This window comes from Primulina eburnea, chromosome 15 (genome assembly GCF_022965805.1).
Source record: "Primulina eburnea isolate SZY01 chromosome 15, ASM2296580v1, whole genome shotgun sequence".
NCBI lineage: Eukaryota > Viridiplantae > Streptophyta > Magnoliopsida > Lamiales > Gesneriaceae > Primulina > Primulina eburnea.
This window is the reverse complement of record NC_133115.1, coordinates 32158914-32186713: the sequence shown is the minus strand read 5'-3', so window position 1 is coordinate 32186713 and position 27800 is coordinate 32158914. Positions and strand designations below refer to the sequence as shown.

At 35.5% G+C, this 27800-nt stretch overlaps 2 protein-coding genes across 5 annotated transcripts; one reads left to right on the top strand and one right to left on the bottom strand.

Annotated features, from left to right (window-relative positions):
- Nucleotides 1–114: 114 nt before the first annotated feature.
- On the top strand, nt 115–11659 carry LOC140813470 (SNF2 domain-containing protein CLASSY 3-like). Of its 4 annotated transcripts, XM_073171943.1 has the most exons (11): nt 115–133; nt 772–1038; nt 1218–1376; nt 2013–2300; nt 3080–3355; nt 3476–3736; nt 3860–4132; nt 4915–6161; nt 8211–8366; nt 8644–10592; nt 11329–11658. In XM_073171943.1, the coding sequence occupies exons 3-10, from the start codon at nt 1235–1237 to the stop codon at nt 10567–10569; spliced, it is 4569 nt and encodes a 1522-aa protein (XP_073028044.1). In that variant the 5' UTR covers nt 115–133; nt 772–1038; nt 1218–1234; the 3' UTR covers nt 10570–10592; nt 11329–11658. The 4 variants fall into 4 exon arrangements, with proteins under 4 accessions (XP_073028044.1, XP_073028045.1, XP_073028046.1 ...); XM_073171944.1 differs by lacking the exon at nt 115–133 and having other exon boundaries at nt 701–1038; nt 11336–11659; XM_073171945.1 differs by lacking the exon at nt 115–133 and having other exon boundaries at nt 701–1038; nt 3491–3736.
- Nucleotides 11660–12175: 516 nt separating this feature from the next.
- Nucleotides 12176–21481, bottom strand: LOC140813884 (eukaryotic translation initiation factor 4G-like). The gene is given in 12 exon segments (XM_073172674.1): nt 12176–12659; nt 12739–12933; nt 13606–16706; nt 16805–17197; nt 17337–17561; nt 17563–18135; nt 18691–18747; nt 18857–18930; nt 19067–19246; nt 20644–20777; nt 20954–21181; nt 21322–21481. Coding segments are annotated over 11 exon segments (5427 nt in total). The 5' UTR covers nt 21118–21181; nt 21322–21481; the 3' UTR covers nt 12176–12328.
- Between the last annotated feature and the right edge of the window lie 6319 nt (nt 21482–27800).

The following is a 27800-nucleotide window of genomic DNA, read 5'->3' as shown; positions in this document are numbered from 1 at the left end:
GTAAGAAAAAATTGGCACCTTTCAAATCTTCAAACTAGCTTTTATAGTTTGATTCCACCAAAATCTTTGTGAGGTAAAACACTTGCAAAGAAAAAGACTTGCTTGTGCTATTTGGCTCCAATTCAGATAAATGGTATGCTTCTTGATCTCTCATGTTTCGTTCTATTCTATTTTATCGAGATATTAAAATCGATCTCTCGTGGATTTATTTGAATGTATCATTTCCGACACACAAATTTTTTTATTACGACATTGGGGAAGGGGTGGACCGGTGATTTGAACGCATGAGGAAGATGTTTATGTGGCTTTATCTAAGTGATGTTAGCGATATATATTTCTTTTTTTGAATGTACCGATGTAATGAAATGCGATGCGGTATGCATTGATTGATTTGTGTTCAAGCATTTGTTCCACATTGTTTTTTAAATCTGGATACCATAACTCGTTGATCGGAAAAAATTATTAGTCAATCGATGTTCAGTAAAAATAAACGTAATTTTTTGTGGTCGGATAAAAACAAAGACCAAAGAGGTGAAAAAGTATTTAAAAAATTATTTTACGATTCGAGACCCAATTATTATTAATTTTTAAAAAGAAAAATTGTTCTTCTGGGAACTTTAGAAGGCTGGAGATAAATTGATTTATAAGGTGTGAGGCAAATATTACTAAATAGTAAGTTAAATATAGGTTTAATTTAATGTAATAAGAGAAGTCTAAAAGGGTCGAATTATGTATACATTTTAACTGCGATTCTTCGAACTTGTGATCCAGAGAGGTGAAGGAACAGGATCGAGGAGAGATGATGAGATTCAGATTTCTTCTTCGAGTTCTCGGAATGCAAGTCATAGTTCGGGTGGAATTGGAATCTTGTCGCTCAGGGGCAAGGAGGATGTTGTGGGAAAATCACGGAGCGAAGTTCCAAGCTTCAAGAATGCAAATCCTGGCTCAAACGGAGAATTTGGCGACCGTGATCGTGGAGATTGGGGAAGAGGAAGAGAGGGGAAATTAATTTCAGGCCGAGAGTGGATCTCCACATCGGTAACTCTGCCGCTCATTTCTTTTATGTTTCTTCGTAAAGTTTTGACATGCAGTTTATGTTTTTCTTGTTTGGAAACTAACACAAAATAGTGTATCAGTTTTTATTTTTTGGGGAAGTTGAATCAGAGGTTGCTGAGACTTAAGCTGTAGGCGATTCTCATTTTTTTGTCCATGTGTAGGGAGTGACGATGAACGCATGGATCCCAATGATATCGAGATTGAGAGAATTGATGAAGCTGAGTTTAGGAATAAGAGAACACATTCTATGCCAAGGCCTTCAACCAGGCAAGAATCAGATGAAGGTTGTTCTGCAGCCACTTCCAGGAAACATGTTACAGGTATGAGCAAAGAGATATCCTTTGCTGATCTTTCTAGATCCTTTTCTCCTAATAATTCTAGAGGACTGTGTAAATCAACTTCATTTGTAGAAAAAAAGGTGGCAGTTTGAATTTATTTCCATTGGCTAGAGCTTGATTTGGATTATACAGCAACTTCTTATGGAATATTTGTATCACATAGGTTATGACCATAGACAATAGAAATATAGCGGTGTTATGTGTTCAAGGATTGGAAGGTATTCTTCCTATAATAGGATGTCTTCACGTGCAGATCAAAGTTCAAATGTCATCTAGTTATAAAAGTTTCAGGATCCTAAAGCCTCTGTTGTCCTCTTTCTGTGAGATCAAGTTCTATTTGGTTTGTCTTATTAAAGATCTACTGTCATAAATCAATAAAAAAAGAAAAATCTTTAGAATTTGATTCTTGAAACCCCGAGAGTTTTTGAAACCCCAGGAGTTTAAAGAGCCTGAAAAGAAGGCCATTACTCCTATGTGATCAAATCTTACCCTTCTCTTGCTCAATCAAGAACGGAATGCTACCTTCTTAAAGAAGTTATCTAGAAGGCTGTTGTAAATAATGGTGCTGATGCCAATTGCTGCAACTCAATGGTAGTTTTCTCATACTTTTCATTGCAGGGAATAACAACATAGATACGGGTCTCCAGGACATTGAGATTGAAATAATCAACAAAGCTGAATTTATGAAAAAGAAATCAAGTTCTTTGTCAAAGATAAGGAGGACGTCAGCCAGGCAAGAATCAAATGAGGGTTATTCTGCAGCAACTCGTAAGAAGACAGCAGAGTGGATGCAAAAAAAGATATTCCCTGCTGGTCTTTCAGGATCTGTTTTGCCTGAGAATGCTGGCAGTGATACTAAACATTGGCCGCTAGATAGATCAAGTTCATTTGGGAAAATAGCTGATGGTATGACCTTATTATTTTAATCTGCTAGCTGTTACTTGGATCCTGAATTTCAGTCGGTGTTTTTTTCATGGAGATAACATTAGGCAATAGAATTACAGCAGTAGTACATAGGCCAAAGATTAAGAAGATATTTTCAGTGTTGGCAAAAGATGCATCAGTTCCATCCTCACAACAAATATATGATTTGCATTTCTCTTCTCCATGAGAACTCTGCTTTTCATATATTCTTTTGACGCTCTTACTATTGAAGATCTCTCTCACTGTCTAAGTCACATGTTCTCAACCTTCAGAACCTGATTTTGGGGTCGCCTTGACACTAGCTCCTCCATCACTACCCCATGAATTTAGAAAGCCTAATGAAAATTGAAAAGACTAGGGTTAGTTTTCCTTTTCCATAGGAATTTTCCTTGACACTAGCTCCTCCATCACTACCCCATGAATTTAGAAAGCCTAGTGAAAATTGAAAAGACTAGGGTTAGTTTTCCTTTTCCATAGGAATTTTTATTTTCTTCAATTCTAAATTGCTCACACAATTGAAGATCACAAACGATGTCTGAGTTGCATGTTGCTAAATCTTCAGAGTTTAATTTTGCTTCTTGTTTGACTCCATCCTCCTCTGTCACAACCCCAGTAATTTAGAGTTCCTTGGAAGCCTAAAGGAAAAGAAAAGACTGTCAGTTTTGTTGATTTCCTCCAAGATTCTCTCTGTGTTAAAGAAACCACTTATGCTACTTGTACTACTTAATTAGTTGTTTCATCTCATTGCAATATCTGTGAAGGGAATGGCCGTGAATATATGTTTCCTCGTGGTGTTGAGATTGAGGAAATTGATGAAGCTGAGTTCATGACCGGGAAACCTCGTGACATATCAAAAACAGGCCCTTCAAACAGACAAGAAATAAATGAAGGTTATGTCACCACTTCTTGGAAGAGTGTTGATGGTGTGAGGAAAAACATATCCTATTCTGCCTTTTGTGGATCTCTTTCTCCTGAGGATGCTAATAACGATTCTGGTCAAGGACAGCCCAACAAGTGGAGGCCATGTGTAGAAAAAGGTGATGATTTTGAATTCATTTATGATGTGTCATTTAAGAAGTAAATGCTGTAGTTTTGTAAAAAATTTTACCACTGGTACACCTAAGTAGCAGTTTCCTTGTTTTATGTATTCATCCTAGGGAATGACAACGAAGATATGGATCCCGAGAAAATTGAAATTGAGAGAACTGATGAAGATGATTTCAGGAATAAAAAAACACATTCCTCGCCAACGATAACTCCCTCAACCAGGCAAAAGCAAAGTGAATGTTGTCCTAGGAAGAAAGTCGAATGTGTGAACAAAAAGATATCTAACTTTCACTCTGGTTCCCTTTCTTGTGGGGATGTTAGCGTCGATTCCAATGGAGATCCAGACAAGTCAGGTTCATTTATGAAAGAAGGTGATAATTTTATTTATTTTGTTTCACCGCATGCCAGTTGGCACTTGACCTTAGATTCACTTCTCAAGACATTTGTACTGCTACTTAAATAACAGTGTCTCATGTTGTATGTATTAATTCTAGGGAATGGCGGTGAAGATATGGATCCTCAGAAAGTTGAAATTGATATAATAGATGAAGCTGAGTTCAGGAATAAGAAAATGCATTGTGTGCCAAAGGGAGCTCCTTCAACCAGGCAAAAGCTAAACAAAAGATATTCTGCAGCGGCCTCTAGGATGAAAGTCAAATGTGCAAGCAAAAAAATATCTAACTTTCACTTCTGTTCCCTTCCCGCTGAGGATGTTAGCGTTGATTCTAATGGAGATCCATACAAGTCAAGTTCATTTGTGACAAAAGGTGATAATTCGATTTTTTTTTCTGTTTTACCTGTATGTGAGTTGGCACAAATTTGTTACTGTTTGGGTCATAGGTGAGAATGTTTGTCTTCAAAGTCAATATGAGTGCACGTCAATTTAGAAAAACGTCATACCTCATTTGAGTTCTCATGTGTGCAAAGATGTTAGTTATAGTCCAGGTTTTCATATTTTCTAAGTATTTTCTAAGTATACAAGATTTCTATGAAGTCAGAAACTATTGAACAGAGGAGTAAAATGTTTTGAACAGTATAATCACACTTTTTGGCAGAATTTCTCAATTTACCTTTTAAACATCATGTCATAGATGCAGTCAGCTGTTTCAGTTAAAAGATCTTTAACATTGCCTAATTATCAGTTTCTTTTTACCAAATAATTGATTCATGCAGTTAGGTCCGTGGCTAAATACTTATTTTAATGGTAACAATTCAATGAGGTGTTTGGATGTTGGAAATTGTAAAGAGATATTGATGGCCTAAAGCATATTAACTTGGCAGCAGGATTTGCAGTACTCAATTATGTGGAGCTAAGATTGATAAATACAGAGGTGAAATGAAAGGGTACATGCATTGCCAATATAACAGTAATTTGCTTTATGTCACATATAATTTTGCTGCTTGAATTGTTGAAGCTTTTTTCTTATCCAGATCTTTTGAATATTTTTTAGCTTTACACTTAATATTGTAACAGATCAGCATAATGTAATGGAATATTCTTCTTTATTACATCATTTTTAGAAAAAAACTGATTTGGCATATATGACAGCCATGGCGAATGAAGCTGAAGAAATTGAGTTTGAAATGATGGGTAAAAATTGCATCAATATAGAAGACTCTATTGACTTCAGAAGAAAGAAGATTGGTCAACGGTGGGACAAAAATTTCCATGATGATGTCAACAGCCACTATCATGAATGGCTCAACTCTAACTCAAGCATTCAGTCCAAAAGAAAATTGAACATGAGTGGCGATGATGATGATTTTCTAAAAGCCGAGAAAATTTGCTCAAGCGGTTTGGAACATGATAATGAACTTGGTATTGCAAATCGGACTAGGTCAAAGACAAGGATAGTGAAAAAATCTCCTGATGTTGATAAATATTTGTCTTCCAATGAGAGTATTTTTGAAAGTAGGGATGATGAAGATTTTAGAGTGGACAAATCTTCCCCCTCTGATAGTTGGGAGCCACAGTACTACGATGTACAAGATAATGAATCAGTGAAGGTGTCAGCAGCTAAGTTTTCAGATTACAGTAAGAAAGAAAGGACTGCTGTAAGGCGCTCTTCCAAGAAATGGCACTTTCCTAATCTTGACAGAGAAGAAGAAAAATGTGATCAGCTCTCTTGCTTTTTTAGAAAGAAACGGTTGAGTATCGATGCCTCAAGCAAAAGAAATGTGGAAGGGACATCGTACAAGCCAAATAAAGTCCCAGAAGAAAATTATGACGAAAAGACAATTCTTTGTGACGATTCAAATGAAGAAGAGGTCTTTAAAAATAAAAGTGATGGTATAGAAGAGAACTTACCGAAATGCCCAAAGTTAGATCAGTTGTACACTCAGAAGCACGGTGATGAAGCAGGAGCCAGCGGCTCCAAGGACCATTCAAAAGATGAAGATAGTGATCCGATTGATTTTGGGGTTCAGAGTGGATGTAGTCAAGCCAGTTCAGGTTTCCATGTCCATGATAACAATGATAAACTGCCTGTGGCTGATGGAACAAAGCACCTGAGAAAAAGGAAGCAAGTTTCTTCAAAACGATATGATTTCTGGAAATTGATGGCAGACTCTATATTGGAAAGGGGACAAATGCCTGAAGAGATAGAAAGTGATGAAGGAGCTAAACACGCACCTGTACCTAAACTTCAAAATAATCTGCCTTTGAAATTCAGATTTGAGGACGAGTTACCAAAAGCAGTGGAAAAAACAGAATATGAGAAAGAGATAGAAGGATTGTTTGCTGAATTAGATTTTTCTTGGGCATCAGTGCAGATGGGTTCATTCAACTTCCCCGAGGTAAGTCTAGCTTAATCACTATTTGTGATCTCTGATTCGAAAGCATGTTTATCGTTTTAATAGAGAATGTGAACAGTCTTAATGACTATTTTATGTGGTATAGAGATGCTCTCCACATTTCAATTCCTCTTAGAAAATTTATGCCCCATATAGAAACTTTCCCGGAAACATGACTGGACATTTCTTTTAGTTTAAATTTTCAAAGAAAGAGATGACACTGTTACAACTAACTACTTCTTAATAAATTTTCCCTAGTCAGGTTGTTTGTTGTTAAAGTGGAAAATTCTCTAGGTTTCTTCTGTGAACAGAGAAATTTTGGAGACTGATTCATAACAATTTTCCTTTAACAGTACATGATCTGTGCACCTTTCTCTGGATTACTTAAGAGAGCAGTTATTTTACCCGATATTTGATCAGATAGTACCTATGGAACCATCTAAAAAATCTTTTTTAGTGCTAAAATGATTTTCGTTTCTTGGAAATTTGAGCACATGTTTCAGTTTGACTTGCCATATAGACCAATAGTTAAGCTTTTGAAGTTGGTTAAATGAACGAGAATAATACATGTAAATATATTTCATGATATGTAAGAGTTTTTTTGTCAATCTACAGAGAGTTTGGTTTAACCAATCTCTTAAGTAATTGTTAGCTGGATATCTCTATGAAGACTGTCGTATCAATCAACTCAGGGGCGGAGGCTCACTCACCCGCCCCCTCTCAAATTCTTAGAAGTTTGAATATTACATGAAAAGGTGAGGGTTTAGGGGGTAAGGGAAATGGAGGGGGGATGTTGTCTCCCCTCTTCCCCAAAATTTGTAATGTTTATACAAAATTGGTGGTACTTTTCCAATTCTTTTAATTATAAAATTTTATATACAAAATATTATAATGAATAAAGATAATTCCACCCAAAATTTCATTTAACCTTGCCCATTTACCTAATTTTTTCTTCCCAAGCACCTAAATCTCAAATTTACAACTCAAAATACCTAAATATAATAGATAGGCAAATAGATTGTATTTTAATAATATGTTTTCCAATTTTTAATTTCTCTATATTATTATTGATTTTCAATTTTTAAAATTTTACTTGTCTTCTTTTTTTTTCCAGAATTGATTGCTATAGTATTTATTATGGATGAATTAATGGAAATTTGGCACTTTAATTATTTATATTTTTAGGTAATTTATTTTTATTCAGTGGTTTCTATTTTTAGTTTTTATTATTTCAAATTAATATTATGTTTTAGATTTTTTAATACATATCTCAAATTTAGTAAATATTGTTGTTACTTAATAAAAACTCCCTTGGCACGGCGTGAATATATATTAATTTTTTTGTATTAAATGAATTTCCTGTGAAAATCTAGAGATTATATTAAAATTTTAAACTTTAAACATGATTTTTTATAATAATTTTGTATGTTATTAGTGATATAATTATTTTAAAAACAAAAATTATAGATAAAGATAAAAAAAATATTTTATTAGGATAATATAGTTATAGATAAATGAAAATATACCGAAATAGGTTTTCTCATATTTTTTTAAAATAAAAATGGAATATTTTTGTGATTTTAGAAGATAGGTACTTTGGGTTTAGCAAAAAACGATACCAAAGTTTGTTACACTAGTCCCCTTTACCTTAATAAAACAGTATAGATTAAATAATGTACTATAAATTTTAACTTAATAATAGTAATAGTTAATAATTATTAATAATTTTGAAAATTTTATTTCCGCACCCAACCCCCCTCAAAACAAAAACGTCTTTTGCCCCTGAATTTATCAATGGCATAGTTTATGGTGTAAGCTATATGAGGAAGTATGTTCATATGTATTCCACTATTATAAATAGTCGACCTGAAACTCCTAACCTCGGGATACTGATAACCGCAGCAAGAACCATGCTAACAAACTGAAGAATCAGATGACCGTCAGTTGCACCTCTATTAAGCTGGACTAATTTTTTTACCATGAGCAAGAACTAATTTTAGACCAACATGGTTCAAAAAGTGCGATGACTAATGCTCTTTCTATGGCCTGCAGGTTGATAATGTAGATACAAATGCTCATGGTGAAGAAACTCAACAATCCCGGTGTGCCAGAGGGGATCACGAGTTGTTCTTGCAGGATGACATGGGGTTGGTATGTATATATTGTCCTCATGTGGAGCTTGGACCAAGAGATGTAATGCCCATGTGGGTAAGTAGATTTCTTTTGATCAACCCAGATTGTTGATAATGATTTGAGCTAATTAACCTGAATCACTGTCTTCTGCCCATGTGGGTAAGTAGATTTCTTTTGATCAACCCAGATTGTTGATAATGATTTGAGCTAATTAACCTGAATCACTGTCTTCATTTCCTGCGGCGTTGTTCATCTCACTGGAAAGAGTTCTTCTATTTTCTAGGTTAATTGTTTTCTTTTCATATATGATCTTAATTTAGCTGGCAAACATACTGCCGTCGAACTTATGCAGGTAGAAAAAAATTGTAGAGTATCAGGAAGGACAAGATCTTCTGAAATGGGGCAGCTTCTCGAGTTTGACCAACTCGATCTCACCACATCTTCTGAACACGATTTTACAGATTTCGACAATAATGGAAATGGAACAGTTTGGGACGTTAAGCCTGGTATAAAAGAAAGTATGTACAAACATCAGCAAGAAGGATTTGAATTTCTTTGGAAAAATTTGGCAGGCAGCATCAATCTTGCTGAATTGAGGAGTTCTGATCCTAGTGGAGTGGGTGGATGCATCATCTCTCATGCTCCAGGAACTGGGAAAACCCGTTTGACTATAGTTTTTATAGAAACTTATTTAAAACTGTTCCCAAGTTGCCGACCAGTTATAATTGCTCCCGCGAGCATGCTTCTAACGTGGGAAGAAGAGTTCAAAAAATGGAATGTCGAGTTCCCATTCTATAATCTCAATAATCTGGAGTTCTTGGGCAATGAAAACAACACCGCTCTCCGACTTTTCTCAGGGCCTAGCGGCCAAAACAAGGAGTTGATCCGCATGGTAAAGATTTATTCATGGCATAGAGGTAGAAGTATCTTGGGAATCAGCTATAGTTTGTACGAGAAGTTGGCTGGGGAGAAATACAGAGAAGATAAAAAGAGAAAGAAGAATAAGAGAGTTGCAGTTGACAACAAATGTGAAGCTTTAAGAAAAATACTTCTTGAAAAGCCTGAATTGGTTGTTCTTGACGAAGGGCATACTCCTCGTAATGAGAGAAGTAATATTTGGAATGCTCTCCTCAAACTCCATACCAAAAAGCGGGTCATTCTTTCTGGAACTCCTTTCCAAAATAACTTTGCTGAACTCTTCAACACATTGCGTTTAGTGAGACCAGCATTTGCTGATGTACTTTCGCAAGCAAAAAATTTTTCTGCGGAAATGATTACATCAAGGAAAATGCCCAGGAGAAAACATGAGGGGAAAAATGCTCGATCAATATCAAAGGCCATTAACTCTGCTGTGGAGAAGTTGAAACTTTCCATGTCACCATTTGTGCATGTACACAAAGGCACCATTCTTCAACAAAGTCTCCCTGGATTGAGAGACTGTGTTGTCCTTCTAAAACCCCCGGCCTTACAGAAGAGTTTAATTGATAGGTTAGAAGGGTTGCAAAGCACGTTTGAATTTGAGCATAAGGTTGCATTAATATCTGTGCATCCATACCTTCTCCAATTCTGTGGTTCAGTTGAAAAGCAGTGGCTTGGAATTGACATGGGTGCAATTGAGGCCTCTAAGCTCAATCCCAACGAAGGTGTGAAAACAAAATTCATCTTTGAGCTTGTCCGCCTCAGCTTGGCAATGAATGAAAAGGTGCTCATATTTAGCCAGTACATTCAACCTCTAGAACTCATAAAGGATCAGCTGAAAGAAATTTTTATGTGGGTGGATGGGAAACAAATTTTCCAGATGCAAGGGAAGCTAGATCAAAGGCAGCGTCAACAGATGATTAACGTATTCAATGATCCACAGAGTGAAGCAAAAGTCATGCTTGCCTCGACAAAGTGCTGCTCAGAAGGTATAAGTTTAGTTGGGGCTTCTAGGTTGGTCCTACTGGATGTTGTTTGGAATCCCTCAGTTGAACATCAAGCGATAAGTCGTGCATACAGGATTGGGCAAAAGAAATATGTTTACACCTATCATCTGATGACTTCTGGGACGACTGAGAGTGACAAGTACTGCCGACAAGCTGAGAAGGAACGATTATCTGAGCTTGTGTTTACCTCTTCTTCTAATGAAGGTGAGAAACATAAGCAGCCTGCTACTGGTATTGAGGACAGGATCCTTGAGGAGATGGTTGGTCATGCAAACCTAAATGCAATGTTTGAGAAAATTATTAACCAGCCAAAGGATAAAGACTTAACTCGAACTTTTTGTCTCACATCTTGAGGATGTGCACAGAAGCATTTCAGGTATCTCTATCTATGATGTGTGTTGAGTTTCTTTATTAGATTTAACAACTCATAGTATCCAAATGACTGAGTACTTTAGACAAATCCCATTTATCAAATGAAATGTCCTCTCCAACTGAGATGCCAGAAATACCATTATTATATGGATCGACAGAGGTATCCCTTCTTGATCTAAACAATGACTTTGAAGCTTTTATGCATGTATGTAGGACCAATGCATTATCACTAAGTGACCAGGAAAACACCAAGTACTTCATCATGCACATGTTTGTCACCTTTTCTTATATGAAGCTGGCATGCTAATTGCTTCTTCCTGATTGTCCTTGCTCAACCGACTTTAAGACGAGTATTTTGATGTCTTTAAGATGTCAGGAAGCAACGGTTTACGATAATAATTTTTAGTTTCAAATGTTCATCATAAGAACATAGAGATATTGTTGGGGAAGTATATCATATTTGTTAAACTATCTCGTACCAGGGCATATCCGCTAGTGAGAGCAAAACCCTCACAATTACTTTTCCGATTATTTGTCGGTTTCAGATTTCATGTACAAATTTTTTTGCCTAAGAACCCGAACTATTGTCAGCGTCCCTTGTCAAAATTTCACTGTTCACTTTTGATAGCTTTAGTGTCCATACGTGCCAACTTTGATTATCTATTTTTCTCAAATTATTATATTCCCTTGTTATTACTAAGAGGAATATTATTTATTTAGTTTTCACTATTTATTTGCAGATCCAAGTAGAAGTCTCCTATCCGTTATCCGTCAGTTGTCCCGTTTGTATCATCAACTTTACATTTTCCGAAGTGTTAGTCCGACTAAATTTGGCACATGTTACTTTGTACTGTTTCTGAATACGGGAAATTGTTGGCTCAAGTCATCCATCACCACCTGCAAATCGCAATTACTGGAGAACATTTACTTCTGTTTCATGAAAATTGACTGCTACAGATTGATTTTTATTGGATAGCTTATATTCATGGATTTTCTGTTATTCTACTGTAAATTTCTTCAACTATTGCCAAAGATTTTAATTTCAGGAACAAAGGGGACTCCTGACATATTCCCCGTACTTTTAATATCTTTTGAAGAAAACTCGGTCGATCTGTGTTTCAGGCTCTGGCAAAAACTCACCACCTTCTAAAATTGGATGGCATTTCTAGTAATTATGCATCAACTTAAAATGGTGACTGCATACTTGCAATCAAATGCAATTTCTCATCCAAAATTCGCCAGTTTTTTGGGTTGAGCTTACTAGTTGATAAGAAATAGAGCTAGCTCAAGCTTTAAATGAGTTCAAATCGAATCGATCGGCTCAACTTGTGGGGGGCACATTTATACATAGCTAAACCAAGAAAGATGATTTGAGGTGAATTTTACTTCTTAATCCCTTCTGTTTGCCAGAATGTACAAGTCAAAAATGAAGAAAACCAAGGTAATTATTCTAGCAAACAACTAAAAATGCGGACCAGATATTTTATATATACAAGGATGATAAAAGTTCAGTTCCTGTTGGAGGACATAAATATTCGATTATGCGTATATTGGATGCTCTGCTGACCCTTGTGATAAAATCATAATAATAATAATAATAATAATAATAATAAAATTCTTGACAAAATTGTAGCATAAGATCGTAAAGATTAACCCAGCATAAAATCCCCCTTTAATTTATATATAATATTATAAAGAAAGGAATGAATCTCTACAGGTTGTAATGAGCATCGCTAGCCTTTAAATGAACTTATCCAATCTCCAAGATTTTTTTGAGCCCGGAGGCCTGAAGTTTTCAAGCTGCAGATTAGAGCTTGAACGAATCTCGTTCAATACTGAATCACCTTTTTCTGATTTGATGATCTCCAAGATACCTCCAAGAACTTCGGCTGCAAGCCCAATTTCTACAAGACGCCCTTGCTCTTCTCCACCTTCATATATCAAATGCCCAATTGCAGAAAGTGCAACAATCTTTTCCAATATAACTTGTGCAAGAATACGACTTAGGAACTCTGCTGCCCTAGGGGCATCGTTTACAGCATCCTCCAAGACACAGAGAACAGATTCAAACCTGTTCGAATACAAATATTTTTCAGACAAAGTAAAATTCTAATGTGTAATTTATTTAAAGTGAACTGGATGTAGCATACCCTTTGATGAGCTGATCCTTGTTTATCGTGCCATCTTGACGTTTTACGAGGGTAATAAGCAGCTTCGTCAAGAGATCTCTTTCCACGTCTTTTCTCTCAAAAGAATCTGTGACCCAGATAGATATCATAGATGGATAGAAGGTGGGGGTATTCAGATCCTTGATGCATAAAGCAACTTCATTTTCGTCTCTTGCACTGGAAAAAATGAAGACAGATTTTCAAGTTAATCTGTATCAGTGCATAATGCACGATGATGTCTGCTATAATTCAACAAACTAAAATCAATAGAAGTGAACATCCTCGGAACAATATTTCAAAGTTCAAACAACCAATGAAACCATGATACACACTGGCGGCCAAACATAGTTGTAGATATAAATACAATCCCACCGGCCTCCAAATCACCTACCCACGACCACTTCCAACATGATATAATAGTTGAATAGAATCTTTCATAAAGTTCCAATTCATAATCCAAGTACAATTTTAAACACCATAAACTGCACACGATTGCAGCTTGTTTCTCAAGGAACTATTCACTTCATGCAACTAGTTTTATGAGGAGAAAATCAACAATCCAATGACAAAGGTTGGCAACCTATTCAATGCTGTTTTTTTCTTTTTTACAGAAAACACTCCGGAATTGAAGAGCATAGAAACAAGAATATTTGACCTTTCAACGAACATGGAAATACTAGACACCCTCAAAGGTGATCACACCAAGGAAAAAAATATTGGTTTTCAGGTAATACCAACTTATCTCATTCTTAGGGATTTTAGATTTATCATGCATTATTTCGAACAGACTGCTCAATGGAACACCGGCGGACATTAATAAAAATAAACATACTGGAGATATGGTCATACCCGTAGAACTCCTTAATTGCAGCCATGGACTTGTCCTGCAGGTACTCTTCTGGCCACACTATTTCTGAAGATACATCTTGCATACTTATTGGGGATACACCACGAGTTGGTGGAGAAGCAAGAAGAGATCTATCAAAGCCATGGTCTGTATTTCTAATTTCTCTATTTCCATAGGCAACTTTTTGCTCTGGGGGAAGTGACTGGTCATAATTGGGCGGAGCAGCAAACATGTCAGGCAAATATCTTGGTGCGAAATCCTCTCTTTGGCCATAACGATCTGGCATTGAATTGAATCCATTCAGACCAGGTCTCACCCTCCTTTCATCTCCAGGATTTGGCATCTCAGGCAAAGGAATACCAGGTGCTGATTGCTGCCCCCTGAAAGCCATTCCCCTGGCAAGACCACCTTGAGGCCCAAGAGTTATAGGCTCATCCCCAAGAGGTCTTTGCGACAGAGGAACAGACATTGTCCTACTCTCAATGGAATGTCTCTCCTCGGTCCTAACATCCTGAGAACCATAACCACGTATCTGAGGTTGGACGGCACGGAAGCCGCTCATCTGGGAATTTGGAGAAGACAACATAGTAGGAGTTCGAGGAGAAAAATCTACATGTGGGCCCCGTCGGACAGAGCTACCCATACTCGGAGCACGGCCTAACCTACTAGCTTGTGCCTGCTTCTCTTGGGCAGCGTCTCTGTGTACCTCCTCAATTTTTTTTGGACCTTCAACTTTCCGCCTCTGCTGCCACCTATTCTTTCTAAGATCAATAACATCTTTAAGCATGAACCTTACCCTAGATGACAGCTTCATATTATTTGACAGCTTAGCCATAATGTCAAAATAGAAATCCATGTGTTCCTTTGCTTTATGATGATCTATCATCTCACCAATCGTGCTCATCAATTTGCACAATGCTTCGATATTTTCCTCATCAGGAGTCTGATACTGACCCAACAACTTATTAATGCACTCATGCATTATTCTGGCAGTTAACATTTTTTTCTTGTACAGCTCTCCAATTAGTCTAATATTACCCAACATGCGTCTCCTAGCTTGGAGTCTCTTCACTTCTCTCTCTTCTGCTGTAAGCATATTTTCACCTTCTTCCTCCACTTTATTTGCCTCCTCTTCCTCTCTTTCTCCCCTCTCAAATTCTTCTTGACATTTGTTCAGGAGCAGCGTTTTGAAAGTGATTGTTTCATTGTCCACTTTCAAATTAGGTAAATCTGCTGCAAGGTGAAAACAGAAGTTGGCATACATTTCACAAAAGGTGGGCTCCATCAGAGCTTTATCAAAAATCTGGGAGATCACACCGGACAAAGTAGCAAAATTGTCAATGTTCACTTGTTTTACTTGCTCGAACAGCTTCTCAAAGTTTTGTGGGGTGAGCTTGTTCAATATGGACTTTAACTGCCTCTGTTTTGCTTCTTCCTCATCAGTGATCTTACCCACCTCATACTTTTTGTCAGCTTTGTGCATGACTTGCAGTGGAGTCTGAGGAGAAGGAATAAAACCCTTCTGGAAACTAGTTCCTCGTTGCCATCTGTCAGAATCGGAGGTATTTCTTTGCAGGCCTCCATGTGGACCAAGGGGCTGAATTGGCCCAGAGAGAATGGCACCAGAATAGTGGACGGATGTTTGACCCCGTGGATTCCTCAGAACACCATAATTGCCTCCCTGAGTATTTCGAAACCCGGTAACATTACCCACATAACCAACATCCACTCGCGTGTCTCCTCTGCCTGACACGAGGGGTCCAGAAAATTTACCCCATTTGTCATCCTCCCCCAAGTCACTTCCACGACGATCTAATCTCGAGCCTCCAATGGGCCTATCGATATTTCGTCCCGGACTAGGGTGTGGCTCATGATAAAATTGGACATTAGATACCATCAATGCATCGGCAACATCAGAAGTGATTTCAAATCCTTCAGGGAGATCAGTACACTGCTGTGCAAATATGAAGAGAAAATCACGAGAGTACCGTTTTATCACCAATATATCGCCATCTCTATCATCACTCTGAATTTCATTATTTGATGTTTCTGACTGTGGAGTAGGGATATCAGCATCATTTTCCCAGTCATCTGGCTCAACTCTAATCAGAACTGGTTTCTCAGTTAACAAGGCATTTTGGTGAGGGACATCAACAGATGTCTGCTTGATGCTAGAACTTGAAACGTTTTCTAAATCCTCTACGAGCGTCGCAGTTTCTTTCTTTTCCTCTGGACCCTTATAAGCCGTATACAAATCAGAACTCGTTCCGGCAGCATCTGCTTTTTTATACAAATCTTTATTTCTCTTCTTTACTCTAGGCGCAACACTTTTTTGCACATTTGAATCTGACAAGATTTTCTGATTGGTGATAGCTGGAGAAGGAGAAATTATGCCATAACTATTGGAGTCACTGTCTTCATTTTCATATATCAAAGCACCTTCAAGAGATGTGACTAAAACAGGGGAAGACACCAGATCTACCGTAGCAGGCCTTGTGCTAATGTTCTCAGGCATGCGTAAAGGCATATCTGAAATTTTAATATTTATATCCTGTGAAGATAAACTGTTCACAGACGCAGAATTCTCAACATCGCCACAATATGCTGTGTGAGTAGACTCAAATACACGATCATCCACTTTGGTAATATCACAGCAGTAACCTGAAGTCTCTTCTGTCTTTTGCTTTGCCCGTTCCAGTAAATCATCTGCAGTAGATGAAACCTCCTGCAATGAACTCTCCTCTATTTTACAAGTTTCTGATGAATCGAAAGAAAGAGATTTCATTGATGCATCCAAACTATCCTGATCGGTGATCAACATTATGGCTTCACCATGTTCCTTTCCACCAATTGTGTCGGGTTTTAACTGGCAGCTTGTTAAGTACGAGGTGCCTAAACTCATAGTATCACTGGTCTTCCTTTTTGCAGCACCTTCCTTTGAAAGATTGGAAGCCTCAGAAGACGCACCTACAGTTGTTGACAACAATTCCTTCACAGGTTCAGATACCATATTAGTTCTCGAAGAGGTAAATTTAGTTTCTACAGCTTCACTTTCTGAAAGTTGAGGAGGATAATTTGAATTAGAGGTTGATTGACAGCTGACCTGAAAGCGTGAGTTTATAATTATGCCAATAAGCCATGATAAACCAGCTCAGAGTGAACCACCACATACAACAGGACTGTAAACTACATATAAAATACCTGATCCTGGTAGACAATGTTCTCTGCTTTTTTCTGTTCATTTTTTATGGGATCAGGCACAACTATTCCATTACTTGATTCCTCTGCCAATGTGCTTGACTTTGATGCAAAACCATCAGCAGCAGAAAATGTAACAACTGATGTGGTGGGCACATTAACCTCTACATCAATAGAACCTGATGGCAACTCAGATGTCAATGATGTTCCTGCTCCAGGCTTTGAATCTGGCAAAACACTAGAAGCCAAGGGCCCAATTTCCTTTTGTGGCCGGGGCGAATCATCCATGTGTGACTTTGAAGGCTTCAAAGACTGCACTTTTCCGACAGATATATAACTTGTAGGTTGTAATACCTCTTTCTCCCCATGAGGGTCAATGGCTGGCCTCATAGTTACCTGCAGAAAATGATATAAAAAGGTCATGACATCTTTAAAAGCTGACTCCGTCCAAATTGACAGTGTTCACATTTGAGGCGTGGTTTTTACAAGGCTAATGTGACAATACAGCAAAAATAGTTTCACACAAAGCAATAACCTGTTTATAGAACTTCGGTGGCTGAGAAGTGGGAGGAACCTGAGTACTATTAGGAGGAGCAGAGCTCGCAGCAGGAAAATAGAAAGAAGTGGCATTGTAAGGATTGGTATAAAAATTCATTGGGTGATTGGGAGGAAAGGATGGAATATGCTGTGATTGAGGTTGCACATTAGAATGTGACCTTGGACCAGGTGAGCCATCAAGCCTCAACTCTTCGTGAGTATCTAGGATGAGTGATCTTCACGGCTTTACGAGATCCGCTATATTTGACAGCCTGCTGCTGAGGAAACTGTGGGACCATGTTCATTCCCATGTTTCCCAACTGAGGAGGCAACTGAGGACCAATTTGTGATGGAAAGTTCAAGGCCTGTCCCTGATGCATCATTCCTTGAGCCTGCATTGGATGTGGTGGAAGACCTGAAACAAACATTGGCGGCTGCACTGATGGGTTACCCAGTGATAAGGGCAATGGCATCGGCATTGGCAATTGCAATGACGTTCCTGACATAGACTGAGATTGAATTTGTGGATTGGGACCGCCAAATTGAACAGTTACTTGTGGCTGGTGAAATTGTAGCTGCATGGGCATGCCAGGTACAGAGAGTACAGAAGGCTTCTGAGTTTGAGCCATGGGTGGTGCAGCGGAAACTTGAGTATCCCTCCTAGACTTGGACACCGGCTGAGATTCACCAGCATTAGATTGATCAAAAGCCCCAGCATCCTTTTTTGTCGGAAGCTGTTTGGGTATGGATGGAAGTGGTTTTGCAGGAGCAGCAGTCCTCAAAGATTGAAGCCGGGCCTGTCAGACAAGAATCATCAAATCATCTGGTGAGCAATTGAACTTAACAGAATAACTGCTGTTGTCGCCACATTTTGCATGCCAATTATGTGATCTAGACAACAGGCTAACAAACAAAGAGAAGTTGATGGTAGGTAGCTCAAAATCTTGTCACGTTCAGGTAAATTAGATACAAAGAAGATATAATGAATTGCCGCCACAACTGTTAACAACAAATCATCAGAATCCTTAGAGTTGATTCTAGGCAAGGCCCATTTTTTCTCGCCATATTTCCAAAAACAGGTGAGAGAAAAATAATTAATTGAACTTCTCTGCTGAAGTTACACTGATAAATAGATGCATTTTCCCTAAGAAAAGTAAAATAAAATTTCTTTCTCTCCCACATAACACATTATTTCATTCCATTTTGTCCATTCAATCCAAGAAGGCTGTTAAAAATTCAAAATCAGCCTAATACTATACAGCATCCAAAACAATTCTATTTTTTATCGAAGTTCAAAAATTTTGATGGCAGAAAATGAAAGCATCTAGCTATCATCTATTAAAAACAAAAACCTGATCCTTTTTTTGCTCATCCAAACTTGGTGGTGCAGAGCTTGTTCGAGCAGGTATCTACAAACGAAGCAGAAAATATTGTGTTCAGGGGCTAAAATCATTAACAAGAAAAAATGGGGTTCGAGGCATCAAGTGATTCTTTGTACTTCATGCAACTGAGACATACCTGCACACCATTCACAAAACCAGGACTTATGGATCCAAACTGCAAGGGAAATGACCTCGATGCGTCTCCTGGAGCTGGAAAATAGAAAAAGGGTAAACATTGTCAATCACACAATTGTCTAGATATCACAATCTTTATTGAAATGGTATACCAGTAAATACATGTTTGAAAAAAATCAACATATTAACTATTTAAAATAATTTGTCATACGCTTTGCAGGCGTAGCAGGGGCCTTGGATTCAGAACTAGCAGTAGAAAGATTGAATGATGGAGCCGCAACAGAAATATCAGAAGATGGAGGCCTTGGAAGAATTTGGTTGACTTGTTGAGGTATAGCATCCATCGGATCGAAATTGGAAGCTGTATTGGTAACTGGTGCCTTAGACAATCCTAAATCAAGTCATAAAAATATATTCGGTCAGAAAACAAAAACCTGAAAACATAATATCAAGGAAGATCAAATTCTGTAAGTGGCAGATTAATATTGATCTTCTCTTTAAATTGAAAATTTGTGTTTGGGCTGGTTTTTGTTTTCCCACAACAATTATTCCACTTCTATTCCCTACACTTTTTCAATAACCATCAGAAGACATCAATCCTACCAATCAAATCAAATCTAGAAAATATGTTATCCAATCACTATATCAAAAATATTTTCTTTTCCTTTCCCATGTCTCTTATATCCCTCAAATATCTAGAGCAGGTGCAGGAAAAAGTTAAATCACTTAAGTTTGCAAAAGATAGCTACAAACAAATGTGCCATGTAGCAATTGTTGTTTCAGGCATGCATGCGGTTTCAGGCTCTACAGGTGCAAGTTAGTGCAACCAGAGGTACCCCAAGTGCACTAACATCGAAGAGGATCACGCCTACATAACAAAGTGCAGACTCCAGATGGGCCACAATGCACGACAGCCCAGGTGCAAACTTTTGTGTCCTGTATATTTTTTTAACACGCAAATTAGGGCTATTATATATTTGGGTCAAATATCCATAGTTTACATCTTTCAGCGCTTCAGCCGATGGAGTGAAAAAACACAATTTTCACGCACAAAAAAACACATCATCCCAATCCTATTATGTAATTGTGTATTGAAGAATCCAAAATATATATTTGTGAGTGAATAAAGAAACACATCCTCTAGGTCCTCTAATGTAATTTCTTTTGAAGGAATCTGATCAACCTAAATCAACAACTTCCAACCAAAACATATCCTCCAGCAACGAGGACGGGCAGCAATCTCTGGAAGGTTTGATTAGAACTTTCTTAGGTATTTTAGTGTGATTTTTTTTTTCATTTACTTTCATTGTAATTACAATCACTCTATTGACTAAAATTTAGTTTAATCATTATATTAGCAAGTTATTTAGGTTTTTTTTGGCTGAAATCATGACTTCAAGGGCAAATATCTAATGCTTATGTCTGAAAAGCATAGTTTATTGCTAAAAATCACAATTAGGTGCTTAATCTGAGATTTTTTAATCATTTGACCGTGGTGGAATTTAATTGAGCAGAGTTTGATATATGTATATACATATCAATTTTTCACCTCATTGTGCCCTGCTTTTGAAAGATGTGTGCCTTGGGCTCTCCTACCCGTCGACACCTGGGTGTCGCTTGTGTCCTCAATAAGTATGCATGCGGCCAAAACTTTTAGTTGAATGTTTAACATCAAAATTTAAGCTTATGTGGACATAAATAAGGTTCCTCAAGAACTAATCAAAAGCATCTTAATCCTCCCAAAGAGATGGTTAAACAAATACAAATGGGAGAAAGCAAACCACTCACTGTCAGTCGGCTGCTGTTTATGAACATCATTCTGCAGTGCTTGTGATGCATATGAATTACTAGAATCTGTACTCACATTCGGGCTTCTTGGCATTGACTGCACTCCTGGTGCATTGCCATTATATTTCTTAACACTGCATGTCAGAAAACAACACACGAAAGCAATTCACTAGCGATAATCAAAATTCAAACATACATCATCAATCTATCAATTCACGCATAACCACATGCATGATTCATGAACAAAAACAAGAGATAAATGAGCGGAAAAAAAACCCTCAACTGAAGTTTAAATATATGAAGAGCGTACCCACGATTAGAAGAATTTAAGGGGGCGAACGAGGCGCCGCCGCCACCACCCTTACTGGAGACACTCCCAGAGAATTGGCGCGGCTGATTGAAGCTCCCAGATCGACCTGTTTTTTTGTTCTGCGTAGACTCACTCCTGTCAGCCCTTGATTGATTATGGGACATAAATCCTAATCTTCGGGGAAATATAATCGCCGCTTTCCCAGATAATCTCCGTAAATCTGTTATCCTACACAGATCCACCAAAAAAATTCAATCAAAACCTATAATTGACACACGCCAAAAGGGAAGAAAAAGAGGAAATAATCTAAACGGCAGTTAAGTAATCGATGAAAGATTGCGTTCTGATGTTAATTAAACTAAAATTACCTGAATTGTAGAACGTCAAATTAGGGTTTTCTCATGGGGAGAAATGAATGGCGGGAATCATGACTGCATATCCACAGAGCAAAATCAAAATATACGAAGGGAAGAACAAAATCTGTGCGGAGAACAAGTGATTAACAATAATTCACTGCTACTGAAAAAAAAAACTGTAATTACATTCATGTAATTTCATTATTATTAGTTTTATATTTCAATGAATACTTTTCTGGTTTATCCGGAAATTAGTGTTGTATAAAATATAAATCTATATATTAATGGTATTTAAATTATGTAAATTTTGTCTAAAAATATAGAGAATTTAGTATCTTAATTCAAGCTATTTTATGAGACGGTCTTACAAGTCAATTTTAAGAGATAAATATCTTATTTAACACTACTTATCAAAAAAAATATTATTTTTTATGTCAAAAATATTACTTATTATCGTAAATATTTACAGTGATTGACCATCTGTCTCACAAAAAACATAGTAAACTTATTATTCATCACAAATGCGCTGTCACGATTCCAACTAATAATTCCCTTATGAATTCAAATTGATTGTTGCTTCGACACTAAAAAGGACTTAATCGTCTAAGAAACTGTCCTAATTTTCCTTGTTTATAAGGCCGTGCTTATTAAGAGGTAAGAGGCAAATGAGTCTAATGATTCAAGCTCATCTCTTTTTTGAGACTTAAAAATTTAAAAAAAAAATTAAATATAATATTAGTTATCAGATAGCCCAAAACCAAGTATTTATTAAATGAAACTTATTTAGCATGTTATCGATTTATTTTCCAATATTCATCTGTAGACAAGCCTTAATCGACTCCAGTCGTTGCGTCGTCTCTAGTTTTGATTGAAAGACCCGTGAGGAGTTGTAAGTCTATTTTCTTGTTCGGGCTTCTAATTTTTTATTGTAGTTTTTTACTTTCTTCGGGGCTTTATGTGGTATCTATAATCTACGATTTTTGACTGAAATTTTGGTGGATATAATGTCTATCCGGCTTTCGAATGCTCATATTGCTTATAAAATCTTGTTGATTGTCCCGGTCACAGTAGCAAGTGCAGAGCGAAGTTTCTCAAAGATAAAGCTCATCAAAACTTTTCTCTGATCAACCATGTCACGAGAAAGATTGAATGGATTGGCTATGTTATCGATTGAGAAAGAAATTACTGAACAACTTGATTATACAGACTTGATTAGCATTTTTAGCTCTAAAACTGTTAGGCGAGTTGTTTTTTAGTGTTCATTTTGGACATGCTTGATATTTTTATTCATTTAGTTTTTTATATTGTCTTTAATGTATTGATTTAATTTGAAAAATTGCTATGAAACTAAAAAAAATATGAACATACATTATGATTCGGATGCCTCTTTTTAAAAATTAGACTCAAGCCCAAATATTGTTAGGATCGACCTGCTTGTTTCAATCATTCGATTATTTCAATCTCCAATAAAAAATGAGGTTCAAATAAGCATATATTATATAGTAATAATTTTATGTGAAATAAACATATATTACAATTTAATAATCTTCACAACTTTTTTTCAATGAAATCTAATTTTTTTTACGTCAAATAAGTAATTATTACAAAGTTATATATTTTACATAAAAATGATACTTTTGACCAAACAATTAAGCATGAAACACAAAGTAATAATTTTTATGTAAAATAAGCATTTACTACATAATATATTTTATTATTATTTACAATGAAAACTAATATTTTTTTCCTCTTAAAACTAATATCCTTCATGTCAAATAATAATACATTAGCAATATTTTTACACAAAAATAATAATTTTAACATAAAAGTAATATTTTTCATTTTAAATTAACATATATTACAAAATAATATTTTTAGAATGAAAATTAACACTTTTAATCTAAAAAAGAGTAATACTTTTGATTTCAAATAAGCATATATTACAAAATAATACTTTAGACCTAAAAAATAATACTTTTGCGATGCACACTAAAACCTTTTAATATTAAAAATAATATTTGTTAAGATAAAGCCAATGAATCAAAAGCTATAGTTGTTGTTATCCAATGTTCAACTTCATTTATGATAGCAAAGTGTTCACATATTTGAGTTTTAATGAATCGAGTTGTTAGATTCATGAGTCCAGGATAAGTGCATGCATGTCTATCTGCTAATGTTGTTTCACATCTATTAGATATCAGTCCTACTCTTTTCCTACCGTCGGTCTTGTCCCATCAGATACGGTATTACCCGTTAAGATCCGACGTCATTCTTTTACGATCCATTTATTCAACCAGATCAAGTAGCGCAATGTCAGCAGCTTGACCCGTGAGAACTTATCGGGAGGTCATTCATCCTAGTACCACTCTCATTTATGTATGCTTTAATCTAACATTTTCTACCACCAAGAAGTATAGAAATATGCTTCTAGGTAGATTTGAAATCATGACCTCACTCTGATATCAATTGTTAAAATTAAGCGCTTACCACATGATCAAAATCTATAGTTGTTAGCAACTTTGTTTCTTATATTCATGGCAGCACAGAATACACCTAGATGTTATGGGTCGAGCTGTTACACTCATACGTCCGGATAGGTGCATGTCTATTTGATGTGATGTTTCATATCCTTTATAAACCAGTCTTACTTTTTCCCTACTATCGGCTATGTGTCCAGCAGAGATCGTATTACACCATAAGATCCGACGTCAATTTTTTACGACCCACGTAGTCAACCAGATCAAGTAGCGCATTGGTCAGCAATTTGATTAACGATAACTTCTCATAACAGAAAGTCACTTATCTCAGCACTATTCTCACTCATGCACGCTTAACCCAACAATTATTTTCAGTAAAAGTAGCATAAAATACAAAATAATTATTTTGACATAATATATAAAAATAATACTTTTGACCAAAATATAATACTTCATTTCGAACAAGCATATATTATGAAGTTAGAGTTTTTACCTAAAAAATAATACATTTGTCTTGAAAAGTAATAAATTTGATAATAAAAGTAATATCTTTCAATTAAATAAGCTTGAATCACAAAGTAATATCTTTTTACAAGACAAATTGTATTTTGCAGTAAAAACTATTAATTTTTAATATTTTCAATCAAATAAGTGTATATTACAAAGTATAAGAAATAGTACTTTTGCAGGAAAACCGTTAATTTTCTTTTCAAATAAGCATGTGTAATTTTCTTTTCAAATAAGCATGTGTCACAAATCAATATTTTTGTGGTGAAACCAATATTTTTTGACCGAAAAATTAATTTTTATAATTTCAAACAATCATATATTTCAGAGTAATAATTTTGACCTAAAAAGTATTATGTTTAACATAAAAGTAATAGTTTCAATATTAACGGTAATATTTTCAGTCAAATAAGCATAAATTATAAAGTAATATTTTTGAAGTGAAAGTTAATATATTTGAGCTAAAAAGTAATATTTTTTATTCTAATAAGTATATATATTACGAAATAATATTTTTGATCTAAAAAATTATATTTTTGCAGTAATAATTATATTTTTACATAGAAATAATACTTAATTAGTATGTAAATGATAAAGAAAATGATTGTGGTAGGATTGTAATATATGGTGTAAAATAATATTATGTTTGGTACGATTTTTAAGTGTAGGATAATTTTGAATTTTTTGATGAAAAGACAAAATTGCCCTTTCCCTTCGCGGCGGTGGCGACGGCCGGCCGGAAACGACTGACGGGGGGCGGCGGCCTGAAACGGCCGGCCGGAAAAATCGGCCGGCGCAGGCGGTCGGTCGGCGGTCAGCCGGTGGTCGGACGGCGGTGGTCGTGGCGGCGGCGGTCGGTGACGGGAAGTGATGGTGAGTTTGAATATAAGAGAAGGGTAAAATTGGAAAAATAGGACGTATTAAGAGTGGGATAAATAATCCTAGGAGGTGAGGAGGTATTATTTTAACCTACCTAATATAACCTAATCATTCATATGAGGGATTGACTTGGTTTAATAAAAATTGAACCAAACGAGTGATTAGGTGGGTTTAAAAAAAATAAACCCACCTAATCTCAAATAAGTGTTTATTAAAAAATAATATGTTTACAGTGAAACATAATACTATTGTATTAAGTAATATCTTTCAGTCAAATAAGCGTAAATTAAAAAGTAATAATTCTTTTACATAACAAATAATAACTGCAATGAAAATTAATCATTTTTACATAAAAAGTAATATTTTTCAATTAGATAAATGTATATTATGAAGTAATATTTTTGACGTAACAAGAAATAATACTTTTGAAGGGAAAACTATTGTTTTTCATGTCAAATAAGCATAATTACAAAGTAATACATTTGCAGTGAAAATTAATATTTTGAACTAAAAAATAATATTTTTTATATAATCTTTCAGGTATTAACCTCTCATATTGTAGATCATGTACCATCATAGATACTTTGGTAGGGTTTCCCTGAACAACACGAGAAAACCCCATTGTACTATGAGAGTCATACTGATCTGATACCATTTGTAAAGCCTTGTATTCGACGATTGTCCTCATTGTATCAACACTGATCTTTCTAGCATGCTTATGTCTCAACTTACACGCACTTTGATAAACTTCCCAATATGTCAACAATGCCAGAATTACCCTAAGTAAAATATACTTAACTTTGAAGTTTTTAATTAATGAGTTATCGAAAAAAGATGTATCTTGTTTATAGGAGTGATGAATACATATGATAAAAAAAGTTAATTAGTTTCTTATGATATAAATTTGGTGATTTTTAGATTAAATTAAATTGATTAAATAGACAAATATTTATGTAAGTAAAATTCTAATTACATTTTTAAACACATTGCATGGTCTTCAACATTTGAAAATAATATAAATAGTTTATTCTTCATGCTACTTAAAAATTAAATATTCAATCACTCACAAAAAAATTTACGCAATTGTTTTTTTTTAAAAAATTATAATTATATAATATAATGTTTTCAATTAAATCTAAGGAATAATCATATTATTAGTTATGATTCAATTTTTTCTATAATTATCAATAAGGTTGACATTCAAAAATATTATAAAATAAATTTAAAACATAGAAACTAAGAAAATAAAAAAAAAATTAACATAATATAAACGATATCCAACTCATCAATTTTTTATCAATAAATTTTTTCATATAAAATTCATCCCCCGAACAGAAAATTCTAAATCTGCCTTGTCATGTGAGAAGAAATGTTCACTTTAGATACACTCTTATAATATTACTATCAGGTTTGCATGAAATTTCTCTTTCAATGATTTTGAAGCTTCTATGCATGTATGTAGGACCGATGTTTTCTCACTAGACGAGCAGGAAAACACCAAGTGCTTCACCATGCAAATGTTTCATGTTTGTCACCTTTTCTTAAGTTGCATGTGAGAAATATATCAAGAAGCTGGCATGCTATGATTTTCCTTAGCTTGCGCAAATGACTTGAAAACAAGAGCATCTTGATTTCTTTAAGATGTCAGGAAGCAAGCAATTTATGATCATAATTTTTAGTTTCAAATGTTCGTTCGTCATAAGAACATAAAAGAGATCTAGTTGGAGAATAACATAAAAGAGCTTTTATCTTCTAATATAAACGATTAGTACTGAGAGACTCACGCGCGATTATTTTTCTTAAATTAATGTATTTCTTTGTTGTCATCACCAAGAGGAGTATTATTTATTTAATTTTAACTATTTGTTTGCAAGAGCCATCTCATATCCTTGTCAATTTGGGTCGTCAACTTTACACTATGGCGTTGGAGGTGAATTTTACTTATTAATCATTTCTGTTTGCAAGAAAGTACAACTCAAAAATAAAGAAAACTAAAAGTAACTATTCTAGCAAAAAAAAAACGAGGACCAAATATATTAAATAAGATCGAACATTTGTCGTTCTACAAAAAATTATAATTTATGGTAATGTTAAAACTCAAATCTTTTAAACCGAACAATATTCAAAACGTCATGGTTCAACCACTCAGTCAAGAGAGAAAATAAGGCAAAAACTTGTGTGAGACGGTCTCGCGGGTCATATTTGTGAGACGGATTACTTATTTGAATCATCCATGAAAAAATATTACTTTTTATGCTAAAAGTATTTCTTTTTATTGTGAATATCGGTAAGATTGACCCGTCTCACATATTAAGATCCATGAGACGATCTCACATGAGACCCACTCAGAGAATAATTACATACCAACAATCTTTATCCTGATAATTACACTCTTTGCAATAAGTTTAAACCAAAGTCTTGACCTCGACACTTATACCAATTATAAATCGTCGTTTTACAAAAAACAATAACTGATGATTTTTTAAACTATACAATAATTCAAACGTCATGATTCAATCTTTTTCTCAACAAACAATTGTTGCACCCCAACATATTATATACAAAGATGATAATAATTTAGTTCCTGTTGAAGATGTGTTTCATTGGATGCTCCGCTGGCCCTTGTGA